Raw genomic sequence first — 11,359 nt, forward strand, 5'->3', positions numbered from 1 at the left:
GTCAACTGCCAGGGAAGTACCTTGGCTGATCAATTTTCCTTTTAACCTTACGTGTGTGACCGTGAGCTAACCAAAACATGACAAAACCAGGCAGAAAAGCCATGAGACCCAAGAAGACCCTGGTTTTCTGGGATGAGCCTCTTCCAGTTGCCCAATCCTAGATCCGGGCAGAAATGGACTTACTGTCAGAGGCTCCGGCAGACTGTTTTGTTTGCTCTAGCTGGAACACAGCTCACAAAACCTCTCTCTTCCTAAGTGAAACCTCACCTGAATACTTTATCTCCTGGTAAAAACTCAAGCAGCAGTCCTGCCGCAGACAAAGCAGCGGCTGCCCCCTAGTGTCAGGAAAAGACCCGCCCCGGCGTGTGTACGTGTGACCGGGACAGTAGGTGCACGAGGAGAGAAACCCAAAGGCGGAGTGCCTCACAGTTGCTTTTCCCCTTTTTATTAAAAATAGACCCAAACACTTTATGTATCATACAAAAGTTTCATTCGCTGGTGGCGGCCACGGGGAAGCCTGGCCCCGTGGCCCTGACTTTCCACCTCCCTCCAGGGTGCTGGGGCCGGGGCGCAGCGGCTGAGGCCTGGGAGGATGCCCGTCCAGACTGCAGACTGCTCGCCCTGGAAACAGCCCGCTGCGGGTGGGGCTGTTCCAGGGGCAGCTTTCCCCGCCCCACCCAGGGGCAAAGGTCAGATACTCGAAAGTGCCTCTCTAGTGCCAAGATAAACTAACTAGTGGAGTGAAATGGAAACTCCTGTGATTCTTTTATTATTTCCCAGGGCCTGGGATTTGAGTTTTTCCTCCCACCCCCGAGTCCTTTCTCCTACAAATGGGGGTGGGAAACTGTTCAACCTCAGAGACTGATCTCTCCCGGTGTCTGAGGCCAAAATTTCACTCCAACCCAAGCGTGTTCTCATCTGCCATTCTGTGGCCTATGATCTACCAGCCCCATGAACCAAAGCCTGTCCTCTGTTCATTCGAAAGGAGGGGGCAAAAATGGGTTCCTCCCACGGTCCTCTCTGCCTGAGTGTCCGCCCTGCCATTGCCTCAGTTTTCTGGGCCTTGGGGATAGAAGGACCCACAGCCACCCCTTTTCCCCTGTTCTCTCTCCCCCTGACTGCTGCCCACTCCTGAGCCTTAACCCCCCTGGGATGCCCCCAGACCCCTGTTCCAAAAGGGGCCTGGTAGTGATGTGGTGGGGGCAGGGGAGGGGCTGGTTGGAGCTGGGCTTCCCCCAGGGGTAGGGCAGTACTCATGCTGGTATGGACTGCTTGGCAGGGCCAGGGGCAGGTGTCGGGAGGGTGGGGCATGCGGAGGAAGGGCACAGCCTGCCTGACCCTTCAGTCCCAGCCGTTGTCCTTCACCATGTGTGACATTTCAATGATGTACTTCCCTTCCTTGTACTTCTGGCTCGTCTCAAATGCTTGTTCCTGGTGGAGGAGGAAGCAGTGGATATAGGGCACCGCAGTTCCCTTCCAGGTCCCACTACCCACTGCCTGTGTGACCCCTACCCCAAGGGTCCCCCACCCAGCCCAACCCATTTACTAGCTCCCTCTTCCCTTGAGGACCAGGCAAAGACCTGACATGTGGTCTCTGGGGCTTGGAGGGCCATGGGGACTGTCCACTTTAAAGGGTGACCCTCTTCCCCAGGTACTTACATATTTCCAGCCCAGTGTGGTTTTGCAGCTCTCGCAGAAAATGTCAGCTACCGAGTGGAGCCCCGTGAGCAGGAGGCGCTGTTCAGCTGGCCCACAGCCCACGTTGACCCTGTCTCAGGAAACAGGAAGGACCCAGCACCCAGTGGGGTCACTGTCAGTCCAGCCCCCAAACACCCCGAAGGAACGTCCATCTGGAGAGAGCTGGAAGCCCCTGCCTTCAGCAGTCCACCCCACCAGTGCCTGGGCCTTCTTTTTCCAGCTCTGATTTCAGCTCTGCCCAGACTCCCCACCAGAGAACTGCAGGCTGACTTCCTAAACCCCTTTCCAAAAGGGGAGGCAAAAGCTGAAGATGGGAGCTCACCTGACGGCTCACCCCCTTTCTCCACAGAGGAAAGTCATTCACACACACGCACACGCACACGCGCAAGGAAAGAGGTAGACTCACACGGAGTTAAACAGGTAGGCTCGGCCATGGCTCCCTTGGAAGGACTGTGGAGACATAGGACAGACAGTGACCACCCGGTTGCCCTCAGCCCCACGGCCTAAATCCCCACAGGGGCCTAGGGGAGAGAGGAAGGGCTTTGTGCCTCACCCTGGGCGATGTCTGGGCTAACCTGGCTCGAGGCAGGAGGGGAACGGTGGCCTCAAGGTAGGTGGCCTCAAGGTAGCGTACCTTGGAGATAAGCTCATCGTGTTTGGCCAGGTGTGCCCGGCAGTGGACACAGCTGTACGTGCGGTGGCAGCGGGGCAGGTAGCTGCGGAAAGTCTTGGTGGGGAGGCAGGCAGGGCCTGGGCCAGGGTCACAGCTGGGCATGACGGGCTGGAGGACGATGCCCTGGTGGGCCGGAGGGGCTGGTGCCGTGCAGCCCCCACACAGACGGTCGCAGGTGAAGCAGCGGAGCAGGTTGGCTAGAGCCGTGTTTCAGGGCAGGAGAAATGTGGGGGGGCTGCCCGGCCAGGGCCCCCCCAGACGAGAACAAGGTAGAAATGGAAGTCACCTGGGAAGAGGAGAAGTTGCATTAGGGAAGCCGTGACCTCACGAGGACCTCTCCTGAGGGAGTGGAGGGGATGGGGCTCAGTTCACCTCTGTCTCTACTTCTCCCATCACCGCTGACCCCTCTCGGCAGCCAGGTGAACTTTCTCCCCATCCCCTGGATCCCCATTCTGCTCTGGCAAGCCTGGCAGCAGTCCCAGGCTTTGGGCGTCACAGCCAGGGAATTGGTGTCTTTCCCTCCTGGGGCGGCGGCAGCCTCTACCATTTTCCACAGAGAGCAGCCCTCGGGCACAAACGCTGCCATGGGAGCAACGTCATCTGCAAGTGCCCTCTCCTTGGTTTTCAGTTCTTTTGTGAGGCTCTACATCACACAGGTATTAGTAGGCATCCTGTCTCTGGGGCTCAGGGCCTTTTTAAAAGTTGGGGATGCCTGGAGGTTTCTCTGTGGGGCTCAGGGCCTTTTTAGAAGTTGGGGATGCCTGGAGGTTTCTCTTTTCCCTTCATTTGCAATGCAATTGGTCCTTTATACTTTTTGTAGGGGAGGGAGGGGCCAGCTGAAGGAGGAGGAGCAGGCAGGCAGGTGCACACACTCTGTTTCAGCCTTCTGGTGCGGTCAGGGTCCTGCACTCTGGGACTCTTCACCACAACTTTGTGGATGTGCCCTTAGGTCCCAAAGACCTCGAACGCACGTGGCCGGCCATTCCCAATCCTGCACCTTGGTCCTGCTTATTCCAGCCCAGAAAAAGCACCTGGCTGTCTTCCCAGCCTCTGGGCCCCTTGGTCTCTCTCTCTCTCTACTATTCTTTACTAACCATTGCCTTAGCCTTCAATTAAAGCCTGAGGCACCCTGCCGGAGGAGAGAAAATATCTTTCCTTTCGGCACGTCTGACAGCTGGAGCCAGTGGGAAGTGGGCAACGCGTCAGGAAAGCCGGACTCTGGGCTGGGCAGGGGTGGGTGGCAGAGTGTGAGGGCAACACCCACAATGGGCGGTGGAAGGGGCGCACTCTTGTTTTTAAGAGCTGCACTTTGGGGCATGAGGCAGAAAATGTTTCTTTCTGCCTTTACCCAGGGGCAGGGACAAACAGCAGTGACTCTGCGGGTGACTGAAGATGAAATAATCGCTGGGTTCTGATTAGGAATCTTGAGGAAGATGCTGGTGTCTGCCCATATTCCAGCCTCAGAGCCGCTGAGGGTGCTGGAGGCAGAAGATAGGGAGGGAGGTGTCCTCTGTTGGCTCCGATAGGCAGGTGCGTTGCTGCCCTCTCCTTCCTGGGGCCTTCCGGCCCGTTATGAGTGGTTTAGTCCAAGTCTGGTTCAGAGATGCCAGCCGGGTGCTCTGGCAATGCTAGACCATGAAGCAGAGAAGAGACAGCTTTGGCTCCAATTAGCCAGGGCAAACAGGCTCTCCTCGTCCTGTCCTCTGCAGTGGCAAGCACCCCAGCTGTTCTGTTCTTCCCCAGGGCCACCAGGCAATCTTGCCACAAAACCCTGATAGAGACCATCTTCAGTTTCAGGTCATCACCCCCTTGCTGGGCCTCAGGAAGACACCTTGGGCTGAGTTCAGGGTGACATTGGGCTCTGGCCACAGCAAAGGGGCTCTCCTCACTAGGAGACCACTGTTCAGTGTCCACTTCACAGGTCTGCCTTCAACTTTGCCTGTGAGTTCCCCTCTGACATGCACCACCTTGAAACATCTTGGGGAACAGGAGTGGCTCAGGTCCCTGCTCTCAGGGCTCCTTTTCTAGCTCCATCCGTCACGCCTCCCTCCCTCTCCCCTGCTTCCCCATCAAGCCAAGGAGAGGCTGCACGGAAGGCCAGAGAGTCCAGAAAGGGGAGTAGGGGTCATTTCCTCCTGTGTCAGATCACAGGGAGAAGCAAGTTGGGCAAATGACTGGGGAAAAAACACAGACAAGCCGAAAGCTAGGGAAAGGATGTTCCCCTGAAGTGAGACAGGGCTGGACCGTGGGAGGTGGGGGAGAGGGAGGGCTGGCGGGGGGAACTGACAGCTGACAGCAGAGGCTCAAGGAACCAGGTGCGAATCCCGTGCCTCTCAGCAGGGGGGAAAAAGGAAGGGGACACCTGCTCACAATGGATTTTCTCAGCTGCTCGGCGATTTCAGCCCCCCTAGGCTGGCATTCTCGGTATGGTATGGTCCAAATAATTAGCAGCACAGCCAGCTCCCAGGGCGGGCTTTGGGGGTCTGCACCAGCAGCAAAACAATAAACAGTGATGCCTGATGCTGCAGCCAAAGTTGCCGAGAAATAAGTGCGGGAATCATCAGAGCTTGGAGAGAGATGGAGGAGCCGAGAGAGAGGAGCGGAGGCAGCGGGGAGGGGGAAGGGAGGACAAAGGGTGGATGAATAATGCTTTTGCAAAGGGGAGAAAGCAACACGCAGCAGGAGGAGGAAATTTGCAAAGGGAAAAAAAAATTCATTTGGAGAAGGGCTGCCCCCTCACCTTGAGGTCTGCTCCAGAGATCTCCGTCTATATTTCTCTCTCTCTCTCTCTCTCTCTCTCAATCTCTCTGCTCACTCTTCTCTCTTCTCTTTCCGCTCCTTCAATTGGGAAAGGGATGGGGGTGGGGGAGGGTAGTTGGGGGTTCAAGACTGGGGCTGCAAAGCTGGCCAGCTGCTGGGGGGCCAGAGGTTGTCTCGTTCTGTACCTCGGTCTGTGGGTGAATGTGGCTGTGTGTTGTGGAACTGCATCATAACACTGTGAGTCATCCATCCCCCCACCCCCCCTCACCTCCCACGTCAGAGCAGGGCTGGGAGACACACGGGAGGCGGGTCGAGAGGAAGGGAGGGGGCAGGCATCCAGGGACCGGGTTGGGGGAGTGATGCAGGGGATGTGATGGTGGTGGTGGTGGTGGTGGTGGTGGGCGAGAGGAGAGGCAGGTTGTGAAGGAGGAAGGCAGTGTACGGCCAAGGAGATAGAAAGAACCTGGGGGAAGGACAGGGCTGGGCAGGGCTGGAGTAAGGGTGGCAGGGCTGGAGGAAAGGAGATGGCAAGGCTGGCGAAACGAGAGGCAGATGCAGGGTCAGGCAGCACACACATTCACGATGATACATTTTCCCATTTCAGCTTGGACAGTAGCTCTGAACCAGGAAAAGTAGGATATATTAATTGTCATGGATGGCAAACTGTGCCCCCAAACTTGTACTGGGTGCTTCCAAGCCTCAAAGCCTTCAGTTTAGTACCCCCAAAGGAGTCATAGACCAAATGTGACATCTCACAAGCAGGAACCTCTTACCGACTACCTCCAAATTACTTGTGCTTCACGGATGAAGACATCTGACATTGCATAAGGTTCTTGACTGGGCTGTAAACTTTTTGAGGCAGGTCCTCTGGGAGATTCCTCTCTACATCCCAGGACTGCAGTGCCTAGTCTAGAGCCTTGCGTACAGATGTTCACAAAACAACAGCTGAGTCGCATCTTCAGACATGAACCAGCTGCCTGGCTTTGGTCTCAAAGAAACTGAGTTGGAATTTTAGCTCTGCCAGTTACCCACCAGGAGCCACTACACAAGCTCATGACCTGCGCCTGTGCCTCAGTTTTCCTCTTCTGCTAAATGGTGCTAATAATATTTACCTCATGGAGATGTGCAGTAAAGTGAGATAACATTTAAATGCCTAAAAAGTGCCTGGCACAGGATAAGCATTTAGTAAACAGTAGTTGGTGTTATTTGAAAACAACATTCTCAACTTTTTACTCCTAAACCTAGGGAGGATTTACTATCAAATTCTGACATCTCAAGAGACCCATGCTGCATTTGTGTTTTATGAGAAATTACATCAGGGAAGATTCTGGGGCTTAAGGTAAATTCTGAAAACACAACATGGGTATCTTGAAGGACAGTATCAGAGATTTGGAATTGAGAGGAAAAGCTGGGTAAAGAATGAAGAGAGAAGTGTTCTTGTCTGGGCAGCAGATGAGAAAGGAAATATAAATGGAGGAGGAGTTTGAGGAAACATTACCGAGAACGATGCGAAGTGGGAAAAGGCAGGTGACTAGTTTTTAGGGCACAGACTGAAAGTGTGGAAACAAAAAGGATACTAATGAATTTAAATCAACTCGGGAAGAAAATGATCCAGGATTTAGCTGGAGAGGAGAATGAGAAGGACATATGAGGACAGTATTATTTGGGGGCGGGGTGGAGATAAAAGTGAGAAAAGAGAGTGTAGGCAAGCACAGCTGCGTTAAATGTTGTGCCCTGACTTTGGGTTTAAGAGGAAAAAATGGAGAGCAGTCTAAAAAGGGGAGAAGGGATTCTTTTCCCTAACTTCAGCATGAGATAGTTATACAATATCCAAATAAAGATGACCTTTATTGGGAGCTAATTGGGAGAAATTGCCTCAAGGGAGAGAGTGTGGAGGCGAAGAAACAGATCTGGGAGACAGCCTGCATGTAAACCGGAGAGGATGAGCTCACTCAGGGAGAAAATTTGCAAATGGAAGACTGGAAATGAATTTTTGAAGAATGGTGAAAGATTAGGGGATATCTAATCGTTAATCGAAGAACTAATGCATGCATGGCGAATGAAGGAAAAAATTAAAGCAGACCATCACAGAAAACAGAAGTGACAAGTGAGGATGGCACTGCTTGGAGAGTGCCTGCTAAGTAGGGCCAGCAGGAGAAAGGCGAACTAGACAATCTTCCCAGGCTCCTCAATCTGAATTAATCATGTGAGCTGGACTGAAAAAAGTACTCACCTATAAAGTGGGGATGACAATTATAGTGCCCACTGCACAAGATTCTCATGAGGATTAAATGAATTTACACCTGGAAAGCCCTAGAACAGTCCCTGGCATCTAACATCATATAACTGCTATTATTATGGTAACTGGACTCAGACTCCAAAACTCCGGGTGGAGTCCTAGCTTTATGCTTGGACAAGTCCCTTCACCTCTCTTAGTCTCCTCCTCCATCTGAAACTGGGGAAAATAAAGCTGACTATTGGGTGGCTATAAAGGGAGATACCTGAGGGGGCTTTGAAAAATGTTAAGTATTGTACAAATGGATGGTATTGTAGCCCCTCCCAGCCTTTAATAAAAACTTAAAAGCTAATATCAGATATTTTCTATGTCACAGGCATTGTGCTTACATACGTAAATTATCCCTCCAATCTTCCAAACAACTTTAAGAGGTTGAGTACTGTTATCCCCATTTTATGTACAAAAAACCCCACAAAACGGTTTCAGAGAGATGAAGCCTGTGATTTGCTCAAAGTCACACAGTGAGCAAGTGGCACAACAAATACTACACGATTCCAAAGCTGAAGTTCGTGAGAAGAGGATTACAGATTTGGCCGAACCTATTGGCTGTGGGGTAAATGGTTGACCTTGTGTAACTGTCAGCGATTTAGGGGTGGTGAGGGAAATAGGTCCCCAACAAAACTTCCCGCTTACTGGGAGAGAAACTGTTGGATAATGACAGACTTACAAGGCAACGGGAAGAAATCATTGGACTTTTATTCTTTTATTAAAGAAAATGCTTTGGGGGAATGTCTCCTATGTGCCAAACACGTCAGGTGGAGGACAACAACTCAGAACTCAGAGTAGCCTTTGACAGGCTTGTTTTCCTCCGCTTTCCCTACCCCTCGGCTTACTCCTGCCCATACGAGGTTTTGCTAATTTCCCCACTTCCTGGCTTGTGGCCCAGGCGAGCAGGCCATCGTGGGACCTAGACCTCTCCCTTCCTGGCCGTCCTTCCCTTTCCCGTGCCGCATGTGAGTAGGAACACCCGGGTGAGACACCGCAACCGACACCCCTCGGCTGAGGTCTGTCCCTCGTCGCATCCCGGCTACGCGCGTGGGCGTAACCGCCACGCCTCCTGCTCCCTTCCTCCGGCTTCACCACAATGTCGGCCGGCGCCCCTCCCACCTTTGGCGTCACGATCAAAACAATCCTTTGACTACAACTCCCAGAAGGCTGAGCGGCCGCGCGAGCTTACCCGCTCCCGGCTCTTCCGTCACAACTACATATCCCAGGGGACGTCGCGCTCCAGCGCCTTCTTCCCCTGCGCAAGTGCGGAAATACGTTTGTTTCCAGCGTGGGTCTGAGCGAGCGCGGCTTGTAGTTGTGCTTAGGTCCTGCTTGTGGGGGCCTTTGGCGTTTACTTATTGAGCTCGCGGCCGCGCAGGTGAGATAATCTCAGGAACGCAACTGTCTCTTCCGTGGGTTTTGGGCAGATTTCGATGAGATTTCTGGGGAGGCTGGGACAAATGCTGTACCTAGAGCTACGGTCCAGGATCAGAAGTAATTATTACAGTTTCCTTGGCGTTTTGTAGTTTACGAAGTGCTTTTTACCTCCCACAATTCCTGTTAATCCCCAGAACTACACTGTATGTAAGTTTAAGTATCTGCAGTTAACGGCTGAGGAAAAGGTTCAGAGAAGTTAAGTGAAACGCTGCTAGTAGTTGCAGAGACGGGCCTTATGCTGTTTTCTAAGTTCAAACCCGGTGTCCTCTGCTTTGTATTCGGATTGCAGACGCCCTTTCTCGTTGACTGAGAGGGTTGGGAAGTGGGCATCTGTTGCTTTCTCAAGTCTGGCCGTTCACCAATAGAGTAATAAAGGGAGTGATGAACGTGATACAATCAAGTCTTCTGTCAGCCTGTAGGTATAGTTTTCTTCTTACGTCTGAGATATTTATTCACTAAATGTATTTATTGGTGTGCCTACAGTTTGTCAAGCCCTATTCTAAGTGCTAGAGAGACAGTAGCAAACAAAAATGCCCAACTAAGACATTCTAAGGCAGGGGGACAGATGATAAGAAATATGGAGAGAATTAAGGCCAGCCAAGGGGAAACATCCATTGGAGGATTTTGGACAGAGGACTGACTTACGATTAGATCTGATTTTTAATTTGTGTTCTAGGCACAGCAGCTACACAGAAAAGATGGGAGAGGAGGCCAATGATGACAAGAAGCCAACAACTAAATTTGAACTAGAGCGAGAAACAGAACTTCGCTTTGAGGTGGAGGCATCTCAGTCAGTTCAGTTGGAGTTGTTAGCTGGCATGGCAGAGATCTTTGGCACAGAGCTGACCCGAAACAAGAAATTCACCTTTGATGCTGGTGCCAAGGTGGCTGTTTTCACTTGGCATGGCTGTTCTCTGCAACTGAGCGGCCGCACGGAGGTGGCTTATGTCTCCAAGGACACTCCTATGTTGCTTTACCTCAACACTCACACAGCCTTGGAGCAGATGCGGAGGCAGGCGGAAAAGGAAGAAGAGCGAGGCCCCCGAGTGATGGTAGTGGGCCCCACTGATGTGGGAAAGTCCACAGTGTGTCGCCTACTGCTCAACTATGCAGTGCGTTTGGGCCGCCGTCCCACTTATGTGGAGCTAGATGTGGGCCAGGGCTCTGTGTCCATTCCTGGCACCATGGGGGCCCTCTACATCGAGCGGCCAGCAGATGTGGAAGAGGGTTTCTCTATCCAGGCCCCTCTGGTGTATCATTTTGGTTCCACCACTCCTGGTACCAACATCAAGCTTTATAATAAGGTCAGCCAGAGCCAAGGCTGGGGTGGAGGGAAGGGCTGCTATCTGACTTTGTCTTGTTGTTGTTGTTCTCACCTTGATCCTTTCTTTTGCAGATTACATCTCGTTTAGCAGATGTGTTCAACCAAAGGTGTGAGGTGAACCGAAGGGCATCTGTGAGTGGCTGTGTCATTAACACCTGTGGCTGGGTCAAGGGCTCTGGTTACCAGGCCTTGGTGCATGCAGCCTCAGCTTTTGAGGTGGATGTAGTTGTGGTTCTGGATCAAGAACGACTGTACAATGAACTGAAGCGGGACCTGCCTCACTTTGTACGCACTGTGCTGCTCCCTAAATCAGGGGGCGTGGTGGAGCGCTCCAAGGACTTCAGGCGGGAATGTAGGGATGAGCGCATCCGTGAGTATTTCTATGGATTCCGAGGCTGTTTCTATCCCCATGCCTTCAATGTCAAATTTTCAGATGTGAAAATCTACAAAGTTGGGGCACCCACCATCCCAGACTCTTGCTTGCCTTTAGGCATGTCTCAGGAGGACAATCAGCTCAAGCTAGTACCTGTCACCCCTGGCCGAGATATGGTACACCATCTATTGAGTGTTAGCACTGCTGAGGGTACCGAGGAGAACCTTTCCGAGACAAGTGTGGCTGGCTTCATTGTGGTGACCAGCGTGGACCTGGAGCACCAGGTGTTTACCGTCTTGTCTCCAGCCCCCCGCCCACTGCCTAAGAACTTCCTTCTCATCATGGATATCCGGTTCATGGATCTTAAGTAGAAATCAGCAGGAAGCCTTGCTGCCTGGGGCATTGAGATCTTCTGGCCATCACCAATGGCAGATGGGTGAGATATGAGAATCTGTTGAGACCAGCTGACCAGAACACTGTGGACTAGTGGAAAGCATATATACATATATATTTTACCTCTAAAAACAGGTAGAAATAACGTGACTCTTCTAATCTTGAATTAAAAGGAAAAAACAGGAGGCTATAATTGGTTTCTTAGATGACCTAAGATGCCATTTTGAATTCTCTAAAACCCTGGAGAATTCCATTTCTTTCACTGTGCTACTATGTGGATTTTTAAAATCACTGCTTTATATTCCATAGTCAGTACTTGCTATCTGATTTAGGATAAAAGTGTGAATTACAGGAGTTCCTTCCAATAAAGTTCAAACTTGCAAAATTTATTTTAATAAATATTTTTGCCATATCATA

At 51.8% G+C, this 11,359-nt stretch overlaps 2 protein-coding genes across 2 annotated transcripts; one reads left to right on the forward strand and one right to left on the reverse strand.

The window, feature by feature from the left end:
- Positions 1–427: 427 nt before the first annotated feature.
- YPEL4 (yippee like 4) lies at positions 428–5,336 on the reverse strand. Its single transcript, XM_069470027.1, has 5 exons — positions 5,112–5,336; positions 2,333–2,657; positions 2,105–2,148; positions 1,660–1,768; positions 428–1,431 (listed from the first exon to the last, which is right to left on the reverse strand). The coding sequence occupies exons 2-5, from the start codon at positions 2,471–2,473 to the stop codon at positions 1,342–1,344; spliced, it is 384 nt and encodes a 127-aa protein (XP_069326128.1). The 5' UTR covers positions 2,474–2,657; positions 5,112–5,336; the 3' UTR covers positions 428–1,341.
- Positions 5,337–8,719: 3,383 nt separating this feature from the next.
- Positions 8,720–11,359, forward strand: CLP1 (cleavage factor polyribonucleotide kinase subunit 1). Its single transcript, XM_069470029.1, has 3 exons — positions 8,720–8,793; positions 9,529–10,156; positions 10,249–11,359. Exons 2-3 carry the CDS (start codon positions 9,551–9,553, stop codon positions 10,918–10,920), a joined length of 1,278 nt encoding a protein of 425 aa, XP_069326130.1. The 5' UTR covers positions 8,720–8,793; positions 9,529–9,550; the 3' UTR covers positions 10,921–11,359.

The sequence above is a fragment of the Eulemur rufifrons genome, chromosome 6 (assembly GCF_041146395.1).
Source record: "Eulemur rufifrons isolate Redbay chromosome 6, OSU_ERuf_1, whole genome shotgun sequence".
Taxonomy (NCBI): domain Eukaryota; kingdom Metazoa; phylum Chordata; class Mammalia; order Primates; family Lemuridae; genus Eulemur; species Eulemur rufifrons.

What these genes read in the sequence shown, in the direction of transcription:
- CLP1 (XM_069470029.1), top strand. Translation starts at nt 9,551, where the DNA reads ATGGGAGAGGAGGCCAATGATGACAAGAAGCCAACAACTAAATTTGAA. An exon ending in ACATCAAGCTTTATAATAAG is followed by an intron (nt 10,157 to 10,248) that starts GTCAGCCAGAGC and finishes TTTCTTTTGCAG; the next exon opens with ATTACATCTCGTTTAGCAGA.
- YPEL4 (XM_069470027.1), bottom strand. Translation starts at nt 2,473, where the DNA reads ATGCCCAGCTGTGACCCTGGCCCAGGCCCTGCCTGCCTCCCCACCAAG. An exon ending in GCCTACCTGTTTAACTCCGT is followed by an intron (nt 1,769 to 2,104) that starts GTGAGTCTACCT and finishes TTCCTGAGACAG; the next exon opens with GGTCAACGTGGGCTGTGGGC. An exon ending in CCACACTGGGCTGGAAATAT is followed by an intron (nt 1,432 to 1,659) that starts GTAAGTACCTGG and finishes CTCCTCCACCAG; the next exon opens with GAACAAGCATTTGAGACGAG.